The 26219-nt window shown below is 45.0% G+C and overlaps 1 protein-coding gene across 1 annotated transcript in view; it reads right to left on the bottom strand.

The window, feature by feature from the left end:
* Positions 1-26219, bottom strand: part of Smyd3 (SET and MYND domain containing 3) — a 555905-nt gene that overhangs the window by 97278 nt on the left and 432408 nt on the right. The window contains exon 8 of the mRNA XM_048436460.3: positions 22233-22343. Within this exon, the coding sequence (XP_048292417.1) occupies positions 22233-22343 (111 nt within the window). The remainder of the gene's footprint in view (positions 1-22232; positions 22344-26219) is intronic.

The raw sequence follows: 26219 nt of genomic DNA, 5'->3' as shown, positions 1-26219 counted from the left end.
TCCCTGCAAGAGCTCTCAAAAACTCAGGCCCAGGTCACTTTGGCAAACGAGGCTCTCACGCAGTTAAGCCTGGAGACCACCTGGTTTTTGTGGACTCGGCCTTTGATATTTTGCAAAAGATTTGTTTTAATATATGTGTTGGGGGAGGGGTTCCAGAGGAGGCCAGAAGAGGGACTCAGCTCCCCTGGATCTAGAGTTACATGCGGTTGTGAGCTGCTTGGCCTAGGTGCTGAGAACAGAATTTGGGTCCTCCAGAAGAGCTGCAAGCACGCCCAACTGCGGAGTCATCTCTCTAGGCCCTCAGCCTTTGCTTCAATCCCTCGGACACAACTGCCACATTTCAGGCAACGCCATCAGGAGTTGTTGAAAGTGCTTATGGTTTGAGATTCTTGTTTGCTTACTTAATTTATAATTGTTCTTCCATGTCCTCTGGCTTTATACAAATTAGTCTATTTACAACAGGCACAAGAAGTGATCAATACACCTTGCCATGATGAATGTTGTGCCCTTCAGATGGTCTCTAGCTCAATACACTGTACATGAAGGCCGGGCACTAACACTGTAGATTTAGATGACAAGTAGCCGCACCGCAACAAGGCTTGCAGTCATGTGGCTACAGTGCTACATGTCTCATTTCTAAATCTCACACATGGTGACCAGGGGACAAGCTCTGGGAACAGAAGAGTTCAGGGACAGGGGCCTTCGCTGCCTGGGATTTGGAGTGAAGGCTTGCTGGGGAAGACTATGGAAGCAGCAGCCAGCAGCACAAAAGCAGAGACGGTGGCTGGTCCACACACAACATCAGCAGAAAGCAAAGGGCTCAGGAGGAGAGCAAGCTGTTTGGTGTCCCTGCCCATTGTGTCTTGGTGTCCAGGAGGGACAGTATTGTCATCTTTGCCCCCAGCCCATGAGTCTGCAGGTATTTGCTACTGACATGTTCCTTCTTCACAGTTAAAAGCTCCTTGCCCCTTAACCTGGAGAGCAACTTCAGAACAAGGCACAGGTCTGGAAGCACCAGGCAGTGTCGGCAGCTTATGCGGAGAGGAGGGAAGAAGGCAAAGGGTTAGAGACAGGATGAAAAGGTACCACGGAGGTGGTAACAGGGTGAATTTGAACTTGGATGAGGAGAGTTTAAGTACAATCAATTTGTTTGAATTTATGTGAAATACCGTGACAGATGGAGAAACTAAAGGCACGGGGACCAGTTAAGCTGATGACATAGAATCCTGAAAAGAAAGAAAGAGAACAATCTGAGAGCCCAGGAAGGTGCTAACTTGGGAGCAAGCTGTCTGTGGAGAGCAGGGGTGCAGGGAAGGGGTGACTCTAAGACAGGTGCCCAGCACCTGGCTTCAGTGATCACTTCATGGTCACTTTGGATCACTGTAGACAGAGGTAGAACTGTCCTGGGCTGGGAGTGAGGATGCAGTGTGAATATGAATCCAGAAGGCAAGACAGATCATATATGGGAAATCTGAAGATACCAGAGCAGAGGAGACCAATTAACTGAGGAAAATATCAATGTTCAGGGGACACTGGGGAGGAGTGGAGGGAGGGTGGACCCCGAGGAGGAGTGGAGGGAGGGTGGACCCCGAGGAGGAGTGGAGGGATGGCGATGGTGAATGCAGCAGAGTAGTCAGTAGGGAGACTCAGAGGAATCCAAGTTCACTCATGACATCAGCAGCCAGCAGTTTGAGTGGGTGATAATGGGAAGGCTGGAGAGAACCAGGGCTCCCCAGACTGAAAAGGAAGTGGGGGCTATAAGCCAAAGCTGAACTGGAAAAAAAAAAAGGCTTGTTATCTTGTGGGAAAGTTGTGATCATGGTCAGGCCACCAAGTAGAAGGCAACGACAGTGAGAGGCAGACCATATGGAGGAATGGGATGGAGGATCCGGACCAAGGGGCGGGGGCACAGGCCAAGAAAGGGAGGGCAAGGGATTGGCTTCAACAGGGTAACCCCATTTCCGACAAGAGGGGGGTGAATGAGAAGATGGGAGCAGATCCAGCAGCACCCTGAAGTGGCTGGGGTGAGAAGGGGAAGTCTCTTGTGTCTGATGAACCTTATTACTGGTCTACTGACATCACTAGAGCAAGGGCTTAGGAAGTAGAACAGGAGAGTGGATCTAGGAGGCGATGGAGGAGGACGAGGGGCCAAGTGAGGACAGACAGGACAACTTGGCAAGGCAGGAGCCCAGCAGAAGGAAGGACTGGAGCAGCCATGGTGTCAAACAGCTGCACCCGGGGCTTTTCGTCAGGAGTCCTGGAATCGCAGCAGCCGGAGCAGTGGGAACATACTGCTAACAGCATCCATGAAATTCACGAGCAACACTAGAAGGCAGCAAGGAGAAGGCAACGGGCGGCAGAGAAGCAGGGCTGAGGCCCTGAGTGGAAGTGAGCATGAGGCTGGGCGGAAGGGACAAAGTCAAACAGGGAGAACTGAGGTTTTTCACAGAAGCAAATGACCTTTCTCTTCTGTGTTCATGGCTGGCTTTACAAAGCCAGACTGTGACTGCTTGCCGACCTGCTAACCTTGGGAAGAATGGCGGTGCCACCACACTGCATTTGAGAACTGCATACCTATTGCTCCACTTGGACTTTTATGTTTGTTTTGTAAGAAAGAAGCTATGAATTTGCTAATAAGGCCACTGTAAATTTATAAAATTACCAGAGAGTTACTTCAAGAGCCCATTGGCTTTGCTCATCTGTAGCCTGTGCAAACACACTGGTTCACCATTTACAGGAAAAAAAAAAAAAAACTCAGAATGCTGATAGAAACCAGCCCCAAGCTGCTTGCTTCCCAGTAGAAATGGGACTAGAGGACCCAGTTTTCAGGTTCCTAGAAGAACCCAGCCAGGGTCATAGGCTCACAGGAAGTGCACACATGAGTGAGCAAGGCAATTCCAGACTAGACACAGTGGATAACAGAAAGACCTTGATGTCTCTAAGATGAACAATCCTAAAACAACAGTGAATTAGCCTACAGAGAAACACTGTCTGCTGGCTTTGTAGATTGAGAAAGTACTGGGTGTTAAAGGTTTAAGCGAGGTAGGGAGAAGGAGATGGGGGAGCAAAGACAGTATGGAGTAGGTGGACCAAAACTAAGAGTGCAGGAAAACACCTACGGGAAACCACTACTTAGTAAACTGCTAGAAATGAGATTTCTTTAGGAGTTTGAACTGAGGTACCCTGTGTGGATGGACAACGCTTTCCCCAGGTGATATCGGTTATTCAATGAAAAGTTCAGTACCAGACATGGGGCACTTCCCTACGAGTTATTAGTCAGGAGGGCCCAAGAGCCCCTCTAACAACACAGACTATTGTCAGTGCTCTTGGCTGGCCACCATAATTCAGAGCAAGACCCTATTGCTTAAAGACAAAACACATTTTGACTGCAGGACATGGAGAAATCAAACTGGAATTGTCTTGGAGACTCCCTCCATACGAGCTAGCTCTTCAAGTACAGAAGGTGCTTGATACCCAGGCTGCAGGGGGAGGAAAATGTTCAGTGGACTTTCCCAATGGTAGACCCGGTATATTATAATACCAACCATCCAGACAAGATGTGTCTGATGGTGCAACAGTGGCACAACTTATGGAGGTCACCAACTGCTTTCTAACGGGATTTGAGACCTGTTCCACAGGAGGGAGTTCATGCACTACACTGTAAACCTGAGCAAAAGTCCATGACTCATGAAGTCCTAGGCCTTAAGAAAGAAACTATTTTGTTGGCTTGCCAAATGGATATGGTGTCAAACTGTAGTCTAATATTTATGTTTATACCCGTAGATAAGTGCTGCTCTCAACCTTGGTCGAGGAAGCTTCATTCTGTACTGGGCAGCAGTCAGGACGGAAGTGCCGAAAACTGGTGACTATGGGCGCTCAGGCCTAACTGGGACATCTAAATCAGAGCCTGTCTGAGATCCAGAGACTATTGCGGAAGATGAGATGGAGCGTATGAGAGCCAGAGGAGGGGAAGTAGGGCTCTGGAATGCTGTCTTCTGGGAGTGGCATGGCCGTGACACTCATGAACTCACAGCACTTATGGCTCCCTATAGGACCCACAGAAGATGACCAAACCAGTCAACATTCCAAAGCGGATGGCCCCTCTCCTAGCTGAGGAGATGCTGGCAACTGATGCCTGCTGGGGGAAAGAGGGCCATTTTCTTCTGGGCCTCTGGGCGGTTATCCATCTTGGGGATGGTCCCATCCCTATGTGTATACAGGTGGTCTTAATGGGAACTCATGTGTTATGGAGGAAGAAGAGGAGGAATAATAGGAGGAGGAGAGAGTATGAAGGTGAGAGGGGATATGCTGGGGGATGAAGGAAGTGAAGGGAGAGCTGAGTGGAAATAATCAAGCACACTGCACACCTGCAAGGGATCACTAACAAACAAATAAAAAAGAAAGACACAGTAGACTCATAGCCTTGGGATCTGGGAAAACACCAGTACCATGCAAAGCTATTTGATTTAGTTTATCTTTTCCTTAAGAGAAACTGTTTTCAAATAGAAAAAAAAAACAAATGAACAAATAATAAAGCAGTAGAATATTTTTTTTAAAAAAAATTGACAGCATTAATTCTAAATGAACCACAGTCTGGGATCTCAAAAGGACTTTGAGAATAAGGTCATGAAATGACCACAATTCTTCTCAAAGAACAGAGAGGAAGTGACAGCAGCAGACCAAGGTTAGTAAGTGGTGTCTCTCTTGCCGAAAGAGAGCTTTGTGGTATATATCTTACTATCTACAACTGACATGAATAAAGTATTGTTCCTTAGAAAACACCACCAGCAAGGCCTGCCCACTGTGTCAAATATCTTGAATAAATATTCCTGAGATACAATCATCTGATTTCACCAAGGATGGGACAGAGTTTTTCATGATATTCTGTAATTTTGGCTTGGTTGAACCATCTCTTACATTTCAGGACTGACGGATGTCAATATTGAATCAATCCTTGGCAGGAACCATTTTCCATAGTCTACAGAAGAGACTAAGTTTCAAAGAGCTGGCTTAGCTGCAGATCAAATGATAATAGTAACCTGACAACATTTATTGAGATTTATTGTGTTAATTATTGTAAATGCTTTATCTCTCTTAATCATCTCAGTAATGTTAAAAACAAGTTCACTCCCTAATTTACAGAAATTTAGGAAGCACCTAAAGCTCAAGTAGCTACAGAAAGGTGGAGATGGATTTGAGTTCCAACTATGCGATTCAAAAGCCTGGGTGTACTTTGCTATGCCACAGGGTGCCCAGGGTTTGCCTACTTGATGGTAGAAGGGATAAGGCCTATTTACTCATTCTTTACAGCTACGTGGGACAGAACAGGAGCCTGATGGAATCAGATGAGGCAGCTTTCGGTTCATCAGAGTAATTACCTTTCAGTATCACAGAAGCCTAACAGCAGAATGGTCTGCCCAAAGACACTGTGCTGAGACCTCCATCAAAGGTCATTCTCAGGAAGCCTGACACTTGCTCGAATGGGATGCTGCGGAGGAGTCTAGACATCAGTGGGTGGACCTCTCCAGTCCCCTCCCATCCTAGATTTATGAGCATCCATAAAATATCTCTCTTTTATTTTGTGTCTTAGTTGGGGTTTCTATTGCTATGAAGAGACACCATGACCACAGCAACTCTTATAGAGGAAAACATTTAATTGCTCACAGTTTCAGAGGTTTAGTCCATTATCATCACGGCAGGGAGCATGGCAGTGTACAGGGAGACATGGTGCTGGAGAAGTAGGTGAGAGTCCTCTATCTTGCAGGCAACAGGAAATGGTTGAATGCCTAGGAATAGCTTGAATATAGGAGACCTCAAAGACCCACTCCCATGGACACATACTTACTCCAACAAAGTAATAGTGCCACTCCCTTTGGAGGCCATTTTCTTTTAGACTACCACACTTTGTTAACTTTTGTTAACTATAAAACTGCACAAATCTCAGGTGGGCATGCCAGCACAGTTGCAAAAACAGGGCTAGTTTGAGGCCAACCTGAGCTAATGGACTCCATCAATCTCAAAACTCAAAACACCAAAACAAACAAGATAATCAACAAAACTACATGAATCTTCATTGAACAATATTTATGGTCTTCTATAGTCTAAAAAACTCACATATCTGTGCACACCACTGACACGGGTCTGCTTCTACAGCTTGGCTTCTGAGAAAATGTGTGCCTCTGGGAAGCATAACACCATGCATGGCATGAACTGCTTGGAGGGAGGACTCTATCAAAAAGGGACTGGAAAAAATGTTCTGTCTTTCCATCAGGTGACTTATACATGAGGGTGTTAAGTCTTGGTATGGGTAAGTGGGATAGGCCATGTTCAGTTATTCCACTGAAGGATGAAGGATAAGAATGTCCTTTCTTGATCAGTCACCACTTAAACTATGATCAAATTGTTCTATGTGCTAAGTCATCATGAAGAATCTAGTAACAGATGCTTGGAGCACAGAGCTTACCTCAGAGTTAGTCTAGTAACAGTATTTATGCATTGATTCTCGGGTGGAAGCTGAGTTTTATTAAATAGCATGCTGGACATCAAGGGCACACCAGTGAACCAGACTGATGAGGTCATTCTGACATTCTCAACAAGAAAACAGGTAAGCATCAAAGACAAGAGATACTGATGTTGTGCTAAATGAATAAAGACGAAACCTAAAAGAATGGTTTGGGGGCAAATAGTTCCCATGGTGAGCTCAGGGGGTGAGGCTAATGCTGAGGGTTACAGCATGGTAAAGAGCCAGGCAGACACAAAGCTTCAGGAAGGCTGCTTTAAGCCCTGCGAGCCAAGAGTAAAGTGCCGGGGGCAGGCAAGAATCTGGCGTGTTACAGCCACGAGCCTGGGCTGAGCTTGAAAATACACAGAAGTTAGGCTACATATGACCTGCAGCCCTTCGGAGGCCGGGGCCTCTCGCTGGTGCATGGGAATGGCTGAAGAAGCCCTTCGTAGAAGACAGTCTGAGGTTTCCATGCCAAACACGAGTACAAAAGGGCTTAGTTGAAGCCGGCCTTTATAAAATAGCAGCTTTATGGAGTCTAAGCAAGAGAGGATGGTGCTGGAGAAAACACTCAAGAAATCACAGCTTTTACTGGAGTAGGGAGAGGACACCAAGAAGCAAAGACGGCCTATGGCCTGTCATCAGTCAAGGCCGCTTCACCTAACATCTTCCTAGTGTTGGTGCAGGAAACACTAGTTTCAAGGACTTGCATTAATCAAGCCTGTGCCCCCACGCAGCTGCTGCTAAGCCTTTTCCAGGTCCTCAACAACCAAGCCACATGCTAGACATCCTCCACCCACCAGCCATCAGCCCTTCCTTCTACATGAACAGCGGGCCAGTCCATCCATGGCTTGGCATGACTGCAATAAACCAGGGCTGAATAGAGAAGTTGGAGGGATGACTACAAACCTACTTTTAATGATAGTGGTGACAGGGTAGATTTGGCGTATGCGTGTTGAGATGAAAACACAGAAAATTTAAGAACCTTTCAAGGAGGTCTCTAAGTCAACCATCTAATGACTGAAAAATAAATAAATATATAAGTGAATTGATAAATGCCTGAATGCACCCCTGGGTTCCAGTACTCATTCAGTTACACATCTGGTATGCAGTAGAATGAGGGGGTTAATTACTTTTCCATGACAAGTATGTATTTTGTGAGATACCACTCTGCACCAGTAAATAACAATCTACCTTCTGTTGATATAAAGCGCTCGAATTAATAAAAAAACAATCTCATGGCACAGCGTACTTAATTGAAAGGCTAGATGGCGGCAGCGAAAATCACTGGCATGAGCTCGTGGCAGCTCAGTCAATAGAGGGACTTCCACAGGCAGGCTGCTACACACAGGCAGGCTGCTACACACAGGCAGGCTGCTACACACAGGCAGGCTGCTACACACAGGAAGGCTGCTACACACAGGCAAGCTGCTACACACAGGCAGGTTGCTACACACAGGCAGGCTGCTACACACAGACAAGCTGCTACAGAGCCCAGCGCACTTTCTAGAGGGGGTGGGTGGTGCTCAAGGTGGAGGGGTTGAGACTGCTATAGAAATTGAAAGTGATAACCAGAGATTGCCTTAAATGAACAATATTATGAATCTTCCCCATTAGCCTGTCCGCTCAATGTTCACGGTCTGCAGAAAGAAGGGATGTATGCAATCCCTGAGCTTTGCCAGGCTTATTCAAAGCCCTTCTGCCATTCGTTGGACATACTCTTGGTCACTAGTTATCAAACCAGAGGCACTGTGGGAAGTTTCATTTTCTAAGCTGCAGCATGGATTTCGTTGGTGGGCAGAAACCTGAGATAGCGTGTAAAGCGGGTCCTGGCACTGTGATGCTGTGGTCATACCAATCAGCCCTGTGCCCACCCAAAAGTAAATCTGAAAGCCCAGGTACTGAAGCCATTTGTGTTGTTACTTATTGGTACATACATATTTTTACTTATTAGTATATGCATATTTTTCTCCATCCCATTGGTTCTGTTCCTCTTGAGAAACCTGGCTAACACCATTGGGTACCAGAGACTGGGCTCTTGTTATGTTGCTTTGGGGACACTCGTGGAAGTATCTGTAACTTTGGTCTGACAAAGCCATTGAGTGCTCAGAGTTTAATGGGCTGCTCTGAAGGAGCTTGGAAGTCGCAAGCTGAAAGGTACACAGTAGGCAGCATTCCTTCACCGCCTGTTTCAGTTCCTGCCTCTGGCTTCCTGCCTCCAGCTGGTTCCTGTCCGGACTGCCCTCAGTGATGGTCTGTAACTTGTAAGATGAAATAAACCCTTTTCATCCCAAGCTGCTGTTGGTCATAGTGTTTATCCCAGCAACAGAAAGCAAGGGATGTGGGCCTGACTTGGTAACAATGTAAACACAGCTCTGCGGCAGTGATTCTCCTCACTAACCTCGATAATGGCAGCTTGCTTTGAATGGGGCATTGGGTGAAAGGCTCTTTTTGTAGGTCTTTAAGAACAACAGTAGGAATTTCAGAAAGTTCTTGCTGACTGTGTGCCATAAAAAGTGACAGATAAAGGTGAAAAATTCCCATACCCAGAACAGGTGATCTAAACAAGGAAAAATTGATTTTGTACAATAATTTTTGGTATAATGTCTTCCTTCCTTCCTTCCTTCCTTCCTTCCTTCCTTCCTTCCTTCCTTCCTTTTCTTTGTAGTTCCAAAACATCTCATTTCTCCCAGGATTTATCCAGCAAAATGAACAGATTGTGAAACTCGGTAACAGGGAAATTTTTGAGGAATTCAGGGGCCAAACGAAGGGGAAAGGCTTTGCTGTCCACAGAAGAAGTGGCAGACTATTCTAAAAACGAAGTCCAGGCAGCAAAGAGTAATCCATCTGCTGCAGTTTGAGCCTATTTCCACAGCTCAGGAAGACTCGAAGCTGAGATGGGGCCCTGGGTAAGACTCCTGGAGAGGAGGGACAGTGCCATCTCCGTAGTTTGTCCTCACATCACTTCCGGTGGAGCTTCTCCGACGATGGCAGTTTCTCTGAGCCTTGACAACTTAGAATATGGCCGTACACATGTACAGGATAAGACTTGTGGAGAATGCTACACTGGATCTTTTTGTGGAACTCAGAGATGACATGAAATCAGACAGGTTCGTACTCACTATTTGTACAATGTTTTTAATTGACCTTCCTAAATGAGGCCGCTTTGAAAAGAAGATGATATTCAGTTAGGGGATGTGAAATCTGGCCAATTCTCATCCTCTGATGCAGTTGTTACACACTGGAGCCCTTACTGTGTCAAACGCAGCCTAATTGTTTAGAAATAATTAATGTGCTTTTGTTTCAGTTGTAGGAAGTGCAATTTATTAATTAGCTGCTATTTTATGTGCTCTAGATTAAAGGGCACAATAAATTAAGAAATTAGCATTAAGAAGGCATTGAGGGAATGCCTATATTAACTAAATTCTGAGAAAAACAAAATGCCACCAAGTTAAGGGTGAGGGTTTCTATTGCGTGGAGGAGTTCAATAACAAGTTCGGGGACAACAATTTAGGGCCTTTAGCCACAGCTTTCCAGTTCTAACAATAAGACAAGAAAGCATGCTCACTGGCTGAAGTAATTACAGACCCCTAATTTACATTTTAAACAAGAGACAGAGAAAAGCATCAATTTTAATTATTAGAATCCTCAGGATCTGAGCATGCACTGGCAACGAAGGTGCAAAGAAAACAGAAAACAGGCTGGCACAGGCCATGGAGGCCGAATAGTCTCTTAACCAAAGGGGGTAAAGCCGCATGGATGCCTGTCCCAACAGCCAGCCCTCAGTGTGATGGGTGAGCGTCCTAACCTGTACAGAAGCTCCCAGAAGCAGCCTGGAAGCAGGTGAGTACTGGAAGCATACCATTATCCAAATTCCTGGCTGGTGATCAGACTCAGCCTCTCTAAGGAGAGCTGCCATCATGGCTATGCAGGCAGAGGTCTCCAAAGCCCTTTGGAAGCGGTGCTGTGAGAATCCCTGTGGTCCAGTACACCCAAGTGCAGCGCCCTGCTTGACTGGGAGGGAGTTCTGTGGCGTCCTCAGGGTGGCTGAACTAGCTGAACCTGCTTGCCCAGCCACTCCATTACACACGGCACTCCTCGATCCTCCTCTCTCTACAGTGAAGGTCCTGAACTAGATGCCTCCTTCTCCTGCGGCTGTTCCCGTGGGACCGACCCGGATACAACTTATCCTGTCTCCTCTGCTTATGAACCTAAGTGAACAGTGTGCTCTACGCCTGGGCTCTTCAGCGTGTAGCTGAAGCCTCTTCCGATCATCACATCAGCAGATTTGGAGAGAAGGTGGATAATGGGCTGCGGATGCTGTATTTGCCATATGGGTGGCGCCTCAGAGCTACTGTTCAGGCAGGGGTCTGGGAAGAAGGAACACATGCCTGGTAAGCCACTTCCTGACTCATACAGTGGCACCATGGATCCTCCTGGGAGCAAGTGAATGCTACCTTCCTCAGCTCCACCCTCCAAAAGACACAAGGTCTTCACAGAAGCCGCTATGTCTAGGTGAACGGGGAGTCCAAAGAAGTTAGGAAATTCACTCTCTTGCCATGGCCCATATTCCAACAGGGAGATACTAGTGGAAGATAGTGTGGGTACTTTAAGGGAATTGACAAATACGGCAGACCAAAAGGGTCAGAGTTCAAGTTTGTGTTGAGCTCAGAACATAGGTAAGGGAAGAAATATACTATTTTAATGAAATGAAAGTAATTTTGAATCATTGCATTTTTTGTAAGATGATAAAGGGATTAGAATACACCTTCCCACCTCTGAAATCAAAGACATCCTTCTCACTGGCACCAGAGTGACCACCTACAGGTTTAGCACCCTCTGCTACCCACAGTTGCTGTAGAGTAAGCTGCTTGCTCACTGCTGCTGTAGAGTAAGCAAGTGGCTTACTTTCTGATGACCCAGATGCTACAACTATTGTGGGGTGTGTGTGTGTGTGTGTGTGTGTGTGTGTGTGTGTGTGTATTATGTGTGTGTATTTCTTTGGGAGCTGTGGAGACAATTCAGTGAGTAAAGCGCTTGCCGTGAGAATGTGAGGAGCTGAGTTGAGATGTCCAGAACCCACGCAGAAAGTGTCTGTGACCCCAGCCCCCATCTGGCCAGGGGCCAAACAGACACAGAACCATTCCCAGGAGCTCAAAGACCATCTGGCTTGGCTGAGAACAAGAGATCTTACCTTACGTAAGGCAGACATTCAGTCCTCTGGCCTTCACACACGGGCCACGACACACATATGCCTACACTCAAACATGTGCACAGACGCAGACATTTTGAAAAAAAAAAAGAAGGAAACACAGTTTGTTTCAGGCTTAGGACTACCAGAATGCGAGCTCTCCATCTTCCTGAACTATAACAAATAAGGAATAAAAATCAGGGAGGTTTGTCCCATGAGGTCTCATGACTTCCATTTTATTCTGAAAAGAAGACTCCAAGTCTTCTTACTGGCCAAATCCAGTAAGCGACACAGTTTTCACTTTTTTTTTTTTATTTTACAACAGGGTCTCACGTGGCCCAAGCTGGCCTTGAGTTCAATGCATAGTGAGGTTGGCCTTGAACTTCACATTTCTGCTTCCACCTCCTGTTGGTGTGATCACAGGGGTGCTAAGGAAAGCAAGCCTTACACAGAAATTCTGAAAGAAGCATAGGTCTCATGGAGGAGAACTTGAGCAAAGTCAGAGTATGATCTCGTCCCTTTCAGAGCCACACGCACACCTGCATGCCACTCTGCCCCAAGTGGGAGCTGTGCCAGGGACTGTAGGGGCACCGGGCAGAGTTGGGAGTGGTGGAAGGTGACAACGTGTCATCAGAGTCTTGACCGTGGCCAGCTCCAGCTTGTTTCCTAGGAGTAAGAGCTGTGCAGGAGGGAAAGAAACCAAGCAAGAGGATGGATGAAGAGTACCAAGTTCCCTAATGCAGGCACCACTGGCATTACACAGACGGCAAATGGAAAGGAAGAAGACATTCCTAATGACGGAAGCAGGAAGACTTTAAAAGCTGCCCAGAAGCCTAGGAGGGCAATTCAGAGTCTGATTAGCAAAGAACGGGAACTGGGGACGCTGCAGTTCTTGGAACTTTCAAATGAATCATTTTAGGAGGATAATGACCACCACTACTGAGCATCTTCCACCTCCCAAGCTACACACACATTATCTAATTGAAAGCAAAACAGCTTGGCCAAGCATCGATAAGTCTCCTATTACAAAAGATAAAGGGTACTAAGAGATGAAAGAGTGCCAACGCCAAGTGTCTGGAATGCAGCCGGGCCCAGAGCCATCAGCCCTAGCATATGTCTCCTTTCCACCACCACCTCACTTCCAGCTACCCACTGTGCCCCCAACTTCTACCCTGCTAACTCTGCCTTCTTTCCTGTGTTACCCTGGGGCTTCAAAAAGAGATATTGAGGGTCTGGTTGAGGTGACCCGGTGGGTAAAGGCACTTGCCAAGGAAGCCTGAGGACCTGATCTCTCAAACCACACTTAGGCCAGAGGAATCAATCAGATCCTAAAAGATGTCTTCTGACCTCCACGTGCAAGCCATGGAATGAACGTCTCCACACATCATACACATGCAATAAATATAATTTAAAAATAAGTAAAAGTAAATAATAGGTTGATTCAATAAACTATACTAGAACAGCAAGATACTCAGATGCAAAAATGAAACCTTGTACCACATAAATGACATAAGTAAAAAGCCCCCAAATATAAATTGTGAATTGAAAACACAGGGAAAAAGTCTTTGTTCTCTTGGATCAGGTAAAGACTTCTTAAATAATACATGAAAGCCTCATCTACACAAGGGAAACACTGAAGGGGAGACTACATCCAAATCCAAACTTCTACTCCTTAAAAACTGTCAACAGGCTGAAAAGACAAGGCACAGGCAGAGGAAAATAGGTTATGTGACATGTATTTGGTAAAAGATTGATATTCAGAATAAAAGACTCTCACAGTTCACCAAGAAAACATCTGATTTTTTTTCAAACAGTCGAAAGAGTTGAACAATCATGTCTTCAAATGAGATAAGCACATGAAACACACTCATGGGTCTAAGTATGATATATCTGAAGGTACAAACATTAGTTATTAATGATTACAAATTAAATACAAATTCAGACTACAGTGCAGTTTGCCACACCTCTGATAACTGAAAATAAAGACAAGGTGAAAGACCTTGGCAAATCAAAGACTGTCTTAGGGTTTCTATTGCTGTTAAGAGACACTGTGACCACAGCAACTCTTACAAAGGAAAAACATTTAATTGGGATAGTTTACATTTTCAGAAGTTCAGTCCATTATCATCACGACAAGGGGCATGGCGGTGTGCAGGGAGACATGGTGCTGGCTACATCTTGATATGCAGGCAACAGGAAGTGGACTGTCTCACAGTCTCACAGAGAAGATCTCAAAGCCCATTCCCACGGTGACACACTTCCTCCAACAAGCACACACCTACTTCAACAAAGCCACACCTCCTAATAGTGCCACTCCCTTTGCAGGCCATTTTCTTTCTGAGGACCACAAGGGTTAACAAGAATAAGTCACAACTTGGATTCGCAGTCACAATTGGTGGGAATTCAAACTGCTGCTGTCACTCAGGAAAACAACCCAGCAAAATCAAGTTAAACATGTATTTGACATATGACTCAGCAATCCCAATCCTAAATATTTATCTGCACAAGATGAAAATTTTCAGTCATCCTTGGAGATTGGGTAAAAACATAAGTTAGTGTAACTACTATGGAAAGTGTTACGGAGTCTCTCAAAAACTAAAGTAGAATTACTTTATGACCTATAGATCCTACTCTTAGCTATACCTCCAAGGGAATGAGATTGGTGCACAACAGTGACCTAATTCCATCCTGAGTTCACTATTAGCAGCACTATTCTCAAGAGCTAAGAATGAAATCAACCAGTGTCTATCAGCTATTGAATGCATAAAGACAATGAGCTACATGTGCACACACAGATGTGTGCACATGTATGTGTGCATGCATATATGCAATGAAATACCAGGAAGCCATTAAAAATAAGAGCTCCTGTCACTGCGGTGGACATGTGTGGGGCTGGAAATCAGTGCAGTAAGGAACATAAGCCAGGTGAGTGCCACATGAGCTCGTGTACATGTGGAATATAAAAATGTTGATTTCACAGAAGCTGGAACTAGAGAGCTGGGAATACAGCTCAGTGGTACAGCACCTTCCTAGACAGGTGTTGATGAGGTCCAAGTTCAAGTCCTAGGGCTGAAAAGAAAAAAAGGCTGAGAGTAGCATGTAAGCAACCAAGGACAACAGGGAAGATGGTGTGGGAGGTCCTTCTGTCTATGTGTTACTTGTATTGGTTAATGAATATAGAACTGCTTTGAGCCTATGGCAAGGGCAGAACAGAACTAGGTGGGAAAAAACTAAACTGGGAGGAAGAAGGGAGGAGTCAAGGAGACACATAGAGCTGCAGCCAGAGTCAGACATGCCAAAACGTTGCTGGTAAGCCACTGTCAAGTGGCGATGCACAGATTAATAGAAATGGATTAAATTAATATGTAAGAGTTAGCCAATAAAAGAAAAAAGAGTTAGCCAATAAGAAGCTAGAGCTACAAGGGCAAGCAGTGGTTTAACTAATACAGTTTCTGTATGATTATTTCGGGTCTAAGCTAGCTGGGTGGCTGGGAAGAACAAGCAAAACAAAAGGAAGAGAGCCATGAGGGGCTGACAGTAGGCACCAGGTTATACTTAGGTCAGGATTGGAAGATCTGGTAGGGTGACTATAGGCAGGAAATGGCTTCTGTATACCTCAAAAGTAGAGAAGAGAAGATTCTAAATGTTTTACTATAAAATATTGATAACTGTCATAGCTATTTTATGTCATCTAGACAGGAATATAGACACACTGGAGAGAAGAAATCTCAAGTGAATTGCCTCCATCAGAACAGCCTGTGGGGAATTTTCCTAATTACTGATTGACATAGGAAAACTCAGTCTTCTCTGGGTTCTGTAATTGGAGGCTTCTCTCCCGCCTGCCAGTTGCCAAATAACCACTCTGAGGCTTAATATTAATTATAAACTGTTTGGCCTATTAGCTCGTGCTTATTATTAACTAACTCTTATGACTTAAATTTACCCATTTCTCTTATTCTATATTTTACCACAAGGCTTGTGGCTTGTTATCTCACATCTTGCTTCCTGGGTGGCTCCTGGCGTCTCTCTGACTCTGCCTTCCTTTTCCCTGTATATTTGCTTGGATTTTCCACCTGGCTCTATTCTGTCTGACTATTGGCCAAATCAGTTTCTTTATTAATCAACGTTCATAAAACATATTCACAGCATACAGAAGGGCATCCCACCTCAGGGTACCATTGGCAGGCATGTGGGCCAAGTAGCCGAGCAAGCCATGGAGGGGGCGAGGTGAGCGGGCAAGCCAGTTAGCAGTGTTCCTCTATGACCTCTGCTTTAGTTCCTGCATCGAGTTCCTGCCCTGACTTCCCTTGGTGATGAAGTGTGACCTAGGAGTTGTGAGATGAAATAAAACTCCTTTTTCCCGTGTTGATTTTGGCTAGTGTTTCACCAAAAATGGAAAGCAAACTGGAACACTGAGGAGATAAATACAGTTAAATAAATTACACAGAGCATGCGTAATTTAAAATGTCACATGGTATTCAGCTGGAAATCAAGCATAAAATTAGCAATAGAGCCAAATGAAGGACTTTTGAGGTGTACAGTAGAACTCCACCCTTAAAGGGTTGTGGTACCAATTTCGTGCATTTGTCAGAACTGAATGAACTGTACAGTAAACGGGGGATTTTACTAAACACAAACTAGATTCAATTTAAAAAAAAAACATGGATGGTCTATCTCTGACAGATCTCTAGGAACAGCACAGTAGACTGGCGATACTGTAATGAGCTCCGTCACTTCATCTACTGAATGGAAACACAGTAGTCACGGTTTACAAAAGCTGCGGAAATTAGACAAGACGTGGCGTGTAACAAACTTGGTCAAATACCTCAAAGGTAGTAGGTGCTACCGAAACTTCAGCAGCTGTTCTAATTCATCATGTTCTCTGGAAAAGAGGGTCTTTATAACGTTTCTCACCTACAGCACTGGGCAGTGCACTGGCCTACCTAAATTCAGTGACTGGTTCATAGAAAACATATTTTCTGTGTCACACTAGCTGCGGTTGCTGAATTCTCGGCTGGGGCCTTCATGTTAAGGTAGGGTCCACGACAGTTCTTGTCCAGTGTGGTCCAGAGAAGCCATTGGCTAGACGTAATTGGAGTACACCGAAAGCCAGTAGATATTTGCAGAAACCGGAAAGGTTACTTGTGTCAGTGTGGATTGTGGGGAGACCCTCTTCTTAAACGCAAGGTGAACTCAGCTTGAAGAAAGCAACATTGCAGCGTCAAGCACTGCGGTGCAGGGGCAGCATATTCCACAACAAACACAAAGGTCACACTAATGACTTCCCAGGCAAGGTGCATGGGGCCTGCTTAGATGTCATCCACTCCTTCACGGCAGCTCGGCAGAGAGGAGTCTGGGTTACAAAGTCAAGAACCCCTTTCCTTGTTTCAACATGAACAACAGCCATCCCTGTATCCACTCCAGAAGCCCATCCCTCTGCTTATTTAAAGCAAAAGGAGGCCAGCAAGGTGGGTCAGTGGTTAGAGGGGTGTGTTGTCAAGACTGAGGACCCGAGTTCGATCCCCTGAGCCCACGCGGTGAAATAAGAAAACTGACTTCCTCTGGCTCTCCACATGTGTGCCCTCTCAAATAAATAAATAAAAATGTAATTTAAAAGTCAAAGTTCCTAAAGAACTCATCCAATGGAAAGACGCACACATGTGTACACACATACATGCACACTCCTCTCTTCTACATCTCTCGAATCTTCCTGAAGATAACATACCTTGCCTATGATGAAAACCTTAGAAACAGGAAACACATTCTGCTTGCATTGTTAAAACTTGAAAAGTAAAACAATTCAGAACTGCTTGGCCTCACCATCCTGTCACGAGGCAGTTCTGCTCATAATTAACGTAGCAAAATAGGGGAAGGTGACAGAAAAAAAAATCTTGGTTTACTAACGACTTTTAAGTAATTGCTCACAAGTCAAGTGGACTCAGGTTACCAGAATAACATTCTTGGGCAGAAATGCCTACTTCCCTTTTAATACAGCTTTTTCAACTAATGTTGCTTTCTCTCCTGAACAGGCATGGATTCATTCTGCTGCTCCTGCCCAGGTGCCCCAGTCAAGAGGCACAGCCATTGACACCCAGAACATTCAGGAAGTGAGGCTGGCCATCCTACATGGCACCAGCACACCCACGGCACAACATGGGGTGAGGGGAATGGGGTGCAAACTGCTGAAGGATCAAACTCCGGCACCAGCCAGAAGGGCCCTACTGTTATCAACTGCATGACTACCCTTCGATTTTTCAAAATGCACCCAATTATCACTTAGTAAATATTAAAAGTGCAAGATCTCAGTTGTAAGAACAGTGCTAAGGAAGGATGGCCTGAGGCATTTGCAGCAATGGTTCTGCTCTAGGAAGATAAAAACGGAAAAAGCATTAGAGAGATACATCTCAGATCACGTCATTGCTTCTCCTGATTTCTTTAAGGTATATTTTAAACTGTTTCAGTCAGTTCCATTGAGAAATATTATAAAAATCAGGTATTTCAGTGGCCATGAAGAGCAACAAGAATTCTGTCTCAGTGTGAGGATAACTGTGTCTTGGCTGAGGGACACGCATGTGCACAACCCTACGGCTTCTGTGAATTCTGAAACTGCCGTTAGCTTTGTGTACTTGGAGGTTCAGAGTCAACCTGTGATTTATCTAGGCCATTAAGAAAGATAGCATTGGGCATGCGTTCTGGGGACTGGCCTGCTTATCTTTTGCCTTGTCTCATTTTTCTTTCAAATAAATATAAAAACGAACGGCTGTTGCATGACACATATATGTGCAAATGTGTGCCTATGTGTGCATACATATGTATATGAACACAACTTCAGAGTCTTTTGGGTAGAGAAAGGTACAATTAGGTAGAAGATGTTAGTATCTGAAAAGAAAGAAATGAAGTAAATCTCTGGCTCTTGGGATCAAGACAGTGGAGAACACCAAAGCTGAGCTACAAGTTGGAACTTTATCCTGAGCACTAACCCTGAACAAAGTCAGGATAAGGAAACAGGGTGTATGAGAAAACACACTCCAGAACAGTGTGTGGTGGGGGTGAGAAGAAAGAGCCAGGAGAACAGTCAGGGGGTTCTCCATAATCTGGTATAAAGTAAGAGCTTTCAGTAGACTGGTAGACACGTGGCTTATTTTTATTTTCATAAATTATATCTTGGCATGTTTGTAGTGTGTGTGTGTGGTGCATATGTGTGGTAGTATGTGGTGTGTGTGTGTATGTGGTGTACATATGGTGTGTATGTGTGTGTAGAGTGTATGTGGTGTATGTAATGTGTCTATGTAATGTGATATATGTGTGTGTGGTATATATGTGTAGAATGATGGTGGTGGTGGTGGTGGTGGTGGTGGTGTGTGTGTGTGGTGTGTGTGTGTGTGTGTGTGTGTGTGAAGTAACTGTGTGGTATCTAGGCCAGAAGCACAACTAATTTCGACCATCCTGAGATTCTGAACCAATAACTTTTGCAGAATGCACTAAGAAGTGAATTTTGTCTGTGAATATTTTTCCCTCTCAGGTAAATTGACACTATTGAGAGTTGAGAAGGAGCATGGGTGTCACTACGCAGAGCAAAATTCTCTTATAAAGGAAAACATTTAATTGGGGTTGCCCACTTACAGTTCTGAGGTTCAGTCCATTATCATCATGGTGGACTATGGTGGCATGCAGGCAGACGTGTTGCTGGAGAAGATGTCCTACAGCTTGGCTTGTGGGCAACAGGAAGTGAACTGAGACACAGGTGTGGCTTGAGCATATATGAGCCCTCAAAGCCCACGTCCACAGTGGCACACTTTCTCCAACAAGGCCACACCCACTCCAACAAAGCCACACCCAGTGTCTTTTTTTCTTTTAAACCATCACACACAGCAAATACATTGTGTTCTTACATACATACACAATGACAAACTCACCTAGTGACAAGTTCCTCAGAATGTATCTAACTGAAGTAACATGTGACAATCACACAAACATGCACACCACAGTTAAGAGAATGAAAATGGTCTGAATGGGATGCAGGTATTGCGCACCCAAAGTCATTCACACTCCTCTTCTCCAGCGTGAAAAGCTGAAATAGAATATGGTCCAGCCTCTTTCACCGCTACAGGTGGCCATGGGACACAGCGTTTGACAGTGAAGTATAAGACCACATCTCGACGAGAGGCTACCTTGCTTCTTGGCCTCTATAGTCCCATCTTGAGCCTGCACCCACCAAATAGGTGCTGGGGACATGAGGACAAAAGCCACATGCTAGGAAGTGCTATAGAAGAGATGACTTGGGAACTGCCTTAGCTACTGTTCCATTTCTGTGGTGAAACACCATGACCAAGGCAATCGATAGAAGGAAGCATTTAATTGGGAGTATTAAGGCAGAGGATTAGGGCAGGACCATCGTGGTGGAGAGGATGGTGGGGAGCAGGCAGGCAGGCATGGCGCTGGAGAAGCAGATGAGCTCATATCTGAGGTGCAAGTAGCAGACAGAGAGCGAGGCATTGGACCCAGTGTGGGCTTTGGAAACGTCAAAGCCCACCTATTGTGACACAGCTCCTCCAACAAGGTCATACCTTTTACTCCTTCCCAAACAGTTCCACTCAGTGGGCACCAAATATTCAAATATATGACTCTATTGGGGCCATTCTCATTAAAACTACCACAAGAACTCAGTTTTATGGTGTACGCCTAAAATCACAGAGACTCAAGAAAGCTAAAGCAGGAGGACAAGGTTTTGATAACCCTGTGAGTCCCTGTGTCACAATAAAAATTACATTGAACAAATTAATAAACATTAAAAATGTAGCTGGGCATTTGTTGAGCATGTACAAGGTTCTAAGGTTCAATGTCCCAAACCATGAAAAGAAAAAACAAACAAACAAAACAGATTTATGGCTTGTGGGTTTATGGTGAGATCAGTGGATTATTTCTCCAGAATCACTTCTAACAGACCACACCTATCAAAAACAGTTTTATTTATCTTTATTTATGACCAGATGTTTCCTAACCACTATAGTTACAATAAAGCAAACATGAACACACTGATCTTAAATGAAGCACTTCATTCATTCATTCATGCATTCATTCAAGAATCCTTTTCTTTTGGAAATAGTTTTAAATTGTACTTATTTACTGTGTGCAGATAGGTACCCACGTGCCACAGAAGGCAGGCAAAGGCAGAGGACAGCTTGTGTGCTCTCTCCTTTCACTGTGTGGGTCTTGAGGATAAAACTCAAAATGTGTCAGGCCTGACAGCAGGCCTCCTTACCCACTGAGTCATCTGGCTGGCCCTATTCAGGAAGATTTCTAAGAGGAACTACAGCCTTCGCATTGTCAGCTAAGGGCTGTGGGGAAACCAGCATGGACCCACCCCAGAGCCTAGTCTGCTAGAGGACAGAGTGTCCGGGGGGTGCCATATGACTGTCAGCGTGACGGTGCTAAAGTAGACTGGATCTTGGTGCTATCTATGCAGCAGATGCAACCTTTCTTACCTAATTCTTTCTTCTTTCTTTTCTTTGAGACAGGGACTCACTGTGTAGCCCTGGCTGACTTGGAACTCACTCTATAGAGCAGGCTGGCCTTGAACTCACAGAGATTCACTTGCCTCTGCCTCCTGAGCTCTGGGATTAGAGGTGTGCACCACCACCACTCCCAGTTCTTAGTCCCTTTTAATGCAAACCCAGTTGTCTCTGCTGATTCTGCTACTCAAATGAGCTTATGGTCTTTTCTCGGGAAGTAAGAGCATTTACCTCTCTCTCCACTGACACTGATGACAGAAACCACAGGTGGCCCCGGCACAGTGCAAGGGAAAGTTGGTGGAATCAATGAAGCTGAATGGGTGACCTGGTACTGTCACTGCTTTCTTTATGACATCCCAGAGGCATAGCTCTGAACCTGCCTGGGTTTGGCTTCCCAATTTATTTGTAAGTATTGACATTAAATGAGATAATGATCATAAAATACATCTGACAATGCAAACACCCTGGAGAAGTGAGATTGTATCAGATAACCTGATTGCGTGCAAACCAGAGTAAATAGGTTCAAAATGAGGACAGTATATGAGTAATTGGAGAGCAGTTTATTATCTTTATGGCATTTATTTTGGCTCTTCTTCCTTCCTGGGAGAGTGAGAGGTTTGAGATAAGTGTGCCTCATCTGATAAAGTGCTGCAAAAGAGCCTCATGGAATGGATTCAAAAGAACGAAAGACAAAATACTCCTTGGTATGTTTATCGCTCAGCAATAACTGTTATCAATCATAACATAATTCAGCCTCTCACTGTGTGCTCTCACAGCCCTCTGGCCTTTCATTTCCTTTTAATTACATATTTAATGCCACACGGGTGACATCTACATTCCCACAATACTCAAAGTCCCAGAGATCTTAAGTCTCACCTTGACAAAGGTCCCAGGAAATAGAGAACGCAACTCGCGCTCCGTTCTACTTCCTAGTGCTCTTTGGAGCAGTGTAACCAGCAGCAGAGGTCCCCGAAAGACCTTCCAGACACCACCATGGGATGTTTCAATCTGCTTTCACGCCACATACCTTGTCCTGGGTTTGGCATCGGATACAGTCACACTCAAAGCAGTACTGGTCCCTCAGCTGCTTCCGGCGCTCCTCGCTGGTCATCAGCATGTCCAGGTAGCAGATGGTGAGCTGCGGGGACACAGAGGGAAAGGCTCACGCGGCTGCCGTGCTCATTCATTTTCTTCTTCCGTTATTACCGCTGCTAATTCTTAGAGTAAGACACCGACAAGGCACAGGAAGGAAGGGACCACCGACAGGCTCTTCCCCAAGGGGCTGTAATGTGCCTTCTTCTTGTCTGGCTCAGTGTAAGCACACAGACATTACATGTTTAGTCTAAAGGACTTGGCTTATAACCTTGACACAATTTTGTACTTTATGTTTGTTTTTTCTTTCCCCCTTCCATTAAACAGTAAAACATCAGGAGTTATTCCATGTTTGGAATCACTAAGGTAGGCCGTAAATTCAACGTATGACCATTGATAATCAGGGAAACCAAATTCACTCTAGCAAACAAATGAGCGGCAGATGATGCAGCCAGATTGGCTTTAAATACTGGCTGACTGGATCACTGTTTCCTGGAATTTGGGGCTGCCTATATTTGACAGTTTTGAACTAAGGAGATATTTTGTCACTTGTTGCTTAGTTTTTCTTTTTAAAAAAGTGAACTGACATTTCCCTTGACTGAATCCCCAGTGCATAGAAATCAAATTCACAAAAGAACACACACACACACACACACACACACACACACACACACACCCGCTCCCCGGAGAGCCTCCCTAGTTGGAGAAGGGTAGACAGTAGCTCCTATTTCGTGTTGTCCAGACTGAACCCTTAGTGTCTCCCTTGACTCTACCAGAACCACCAAGATGTTCTGTCACCTCCACTTGTTAAAAGTAAATCCAGAACCAACCACTTCTAATCATTCCCGATGTTGAGCCCTGGCCCACCACCATCTCAGGATGGTTCTCCCCTTCCCCCCACTAGAAGGACTCTCCCCGCATGCTACCATCTAGCTGGGACAGAAACTGAAGTCAGACAGGCTTTCATCTGTTTCAAACACTGCAACAGCGCCCCCTTTTGTCCAATGAGGGCCAAGACCACACAGTGCCACCTAAGTGCATCCCTGGATCTCATGGGCTCTAGGCTATGCTGAAATGAAGAAGAAACACAGTCCTCCTTTAAAAACTTGTTCACTACTTTGGTACTATTGTGTGTGTGAATGTGTGTGTATGTGTGTGTTTGTGAGTGTGTGAATGTGTGTGTTTATGTGTGTGAATGTGTGTGTATGTTTGTGTGTGTGAATGTGTGTTTGTGTGTGTGTATGTATGTTTGTGTGTGTGAATGTGTGTGTGTGTGATTCTGATGACAAAACATTGGGGTTTTGTTGTTGGAGGTAGTGGCATTTTACTGTCTTTAAATTTTCATTTTTCTAATTTTGTAAGAATATTAGTATGTGATGACCCAAGTAAAATATGAGTCTTTCACCACCGGGGACAGAGAAGCAACAGTGCCCCCACTCCCTTCCCGAACGTACGGCCCCTCCCTGGGTGATGCCTTCCCCCTGCCCCTCCACTCTTGCTGCCCTAGCTAGTCTGGTGTTTTTTGCAGTCCTTTCATATTCCCACTTCAGGCCTGAGTTCTCCCAGCTCCACCAAGGTGGCCTCCATGGTCCTCTTGGATGTCAATCAAATCCCATTTTCTCAAGGAGCCTAACCCGCCACCTACTAAAAATAACAACCTGGTTCCCACCACACCCAGCGCCCCTCCCCCTTCCCCCTTGTCTGGGTTTGCTTTCTTCTTGCAATGAACATCAGCTTGTACTGTACTCTATAAATGACTTATTTATCTGCTTTCAAACGCAGAAGGTAATTATGGGGGTCTGGGTGGTGGGGGAGCAGTGGGTACTGGAGGAGAGGGAGGCAGGCTTAATCTGCGGGAAGAGTTAACCAACCTCCCTTGAGCAAACACTCCATGTGGTTTTTCTTCTGCTGAAAACAAAGTATCACAAGTCTTTTGACAAGATTTTACTTGTCTGGAGTCAAGGTAGGGCACGGAAGGCCTCTGACAGAAAACGGCTCCAAGGCCATCTCCTTAAAGCTCCACGGGGAGGAGGAAGCCTGGTCAGCCATTTCTGTCAACCCCACGCTGTCACCAGGTGACAGAAGACACGGCCTGAGCTGACTGGAGGCCACATTCTAGGCTCTTGGCATGTTAGAAAGCTCCAGTGTGCTGCCCTCCACACAGGATGTCACTGGGATTCCGTGACCTGCTGCCTACTTCAGTGCCTTTTCCTTACCCTTGTCCTTCATGATTGGCTCAAAAACGCCCCCTCCCTCACAAACGGGAACTCATTTTGCCCTTTGTGGCTCTTCTATGCCACTGGAGTTTGCAAACCACGCTGTGTACCAAAGCCGAGGGGCTGCTCAGTGGCTAAAACATTCCAGAAGCGCACAGCCAGACTGAAGTAGCAACTCAATCATCTTATCAGCCAAAGATAAAAACCTTTATTAAGGGCTCATAGATTAGCAAGTTTAAATGGAATCATTGCTCACTACATGTAGGGCTCATTTAGTGGGCACATACATACAAAACTTGGCCATTGATCAACCGATGCTTTAATGGCACAGAACAAAATCACATTAAAATATTAATGCTCTGACCATTGCTCTGCCATTTAAGTGTGACTCTTATGAAAAAATGCATAAATCATTTCTAGCTTTGGAGTAATATTACAGGGGTTTCTGGAACTTGATTATGGTGCCTCTGTTCAAATCACAAGGCAGAGAAAATCTCTTTCCCTGAACCCTTCTTTCCCATCAACAGCAGAGTGCAGAACAAATCCACATCTTGTCTTTATTTCTGCAACATACTGTCACAGTTACATAGTTTTCCATTACTGGCTCTGCACTGAAAAAGAAAAGGACAAAAAAATTCACTTCTTTTTAAAGTCAAACCTCAATGTCTTCTGTCCCTTCTCTGTCATATAAATTATATTAATTTTAAATCAATTAAATCTTAATTTAATTAATCTAATAATTAATAGTTCTGTTAATTTTGGATTCTAAATTAAATTCTTCACTTCCTCTGTTCTGAGCCACCACCCAGTCTCCTCCCGACGTCAGACTGTCACTGTCAGCTCTTGCTTGAGGGACAGCCTGACCCGCACCCTCTTACTCTTGTCTACACATAAAGTCTTGCCATGCCATCCTCCTGGATGTCAAGGATGCCCACTGCCTGGCCCTCTGCCACAGAGCAGACACTGTTAGGAAACCCTCAGGTGAACAGCATTCTGTACAAAAGCCCCAGACACTGGTCCAGTCCCTATATATTCTCCATTCCTGGTTACAATGAATTCTTCAATCTCCCCCGTCCAAATAAGAATCTTCTGTTTCAGGCACTTTCTAGTCTCTCTTCCTTGGACTTATATCCTGATACTCATAGCCCACCTGGTCCACATCAAAACCGAGGAGCCTACTGAGCAACAAAGCCAAAATGCAAACTTGATGCCACACAACCACCAAACTTTAAATTTACTCATAATCAACTTAACTAAAGTTCACATCTAATGATAAGTAGGAATTATCCCTCTTAGCCATGGCCTCCAAATGTTTCCTGTACCCACCACCCCTGCATGCCTCTGGTCCATGGGGTCAGTATTAAAGGTTCAGGATGAATTTTGGTTAGTCTTAGCCACACAGCATTAAGTGGGTGGGGCCAAGAGACACTCTTCTTGATGATCCACAATCCTATGGATGAGCTAGTCCACCCAATGCCCTGGAGAGAAATGCTACTGATCTCAGTCAACACAACCAATAGAATCAATTCAAGAGTGCCAGATACTTCCCAGGTGTGAAGCTAGCACTGGGAGATGAGGAAGAGGTGGGACTCAACTCAATTGCTGTCCTTGTGAAATCACAGTGGCAGAGAAAAGCCACCCGGAGCCAGGATAAGCTCCAAATGCAAATTAGTAATCACTAAGAGGGTGAGTTCAGAGGGAAGGTC

The sequence above is a fragment of the Myodes glareolus genome, chromosome 5, assembly GCF_982192425.1.
Source record: "Myodes glareolus chromosome 5, mMyoGla1.1, whole genome shotgun sequence".
Lineage (NCBI taxonomy): Eukaryota > Metazoa > Chordata > Mammalia > Rodentia > Cricetidae > Myodes > Myodes glareolus.
Note: the sequence above shows the minus strand (reverse complement) of the source record. Positions and strands in the feature narration are given on the sequence as shown.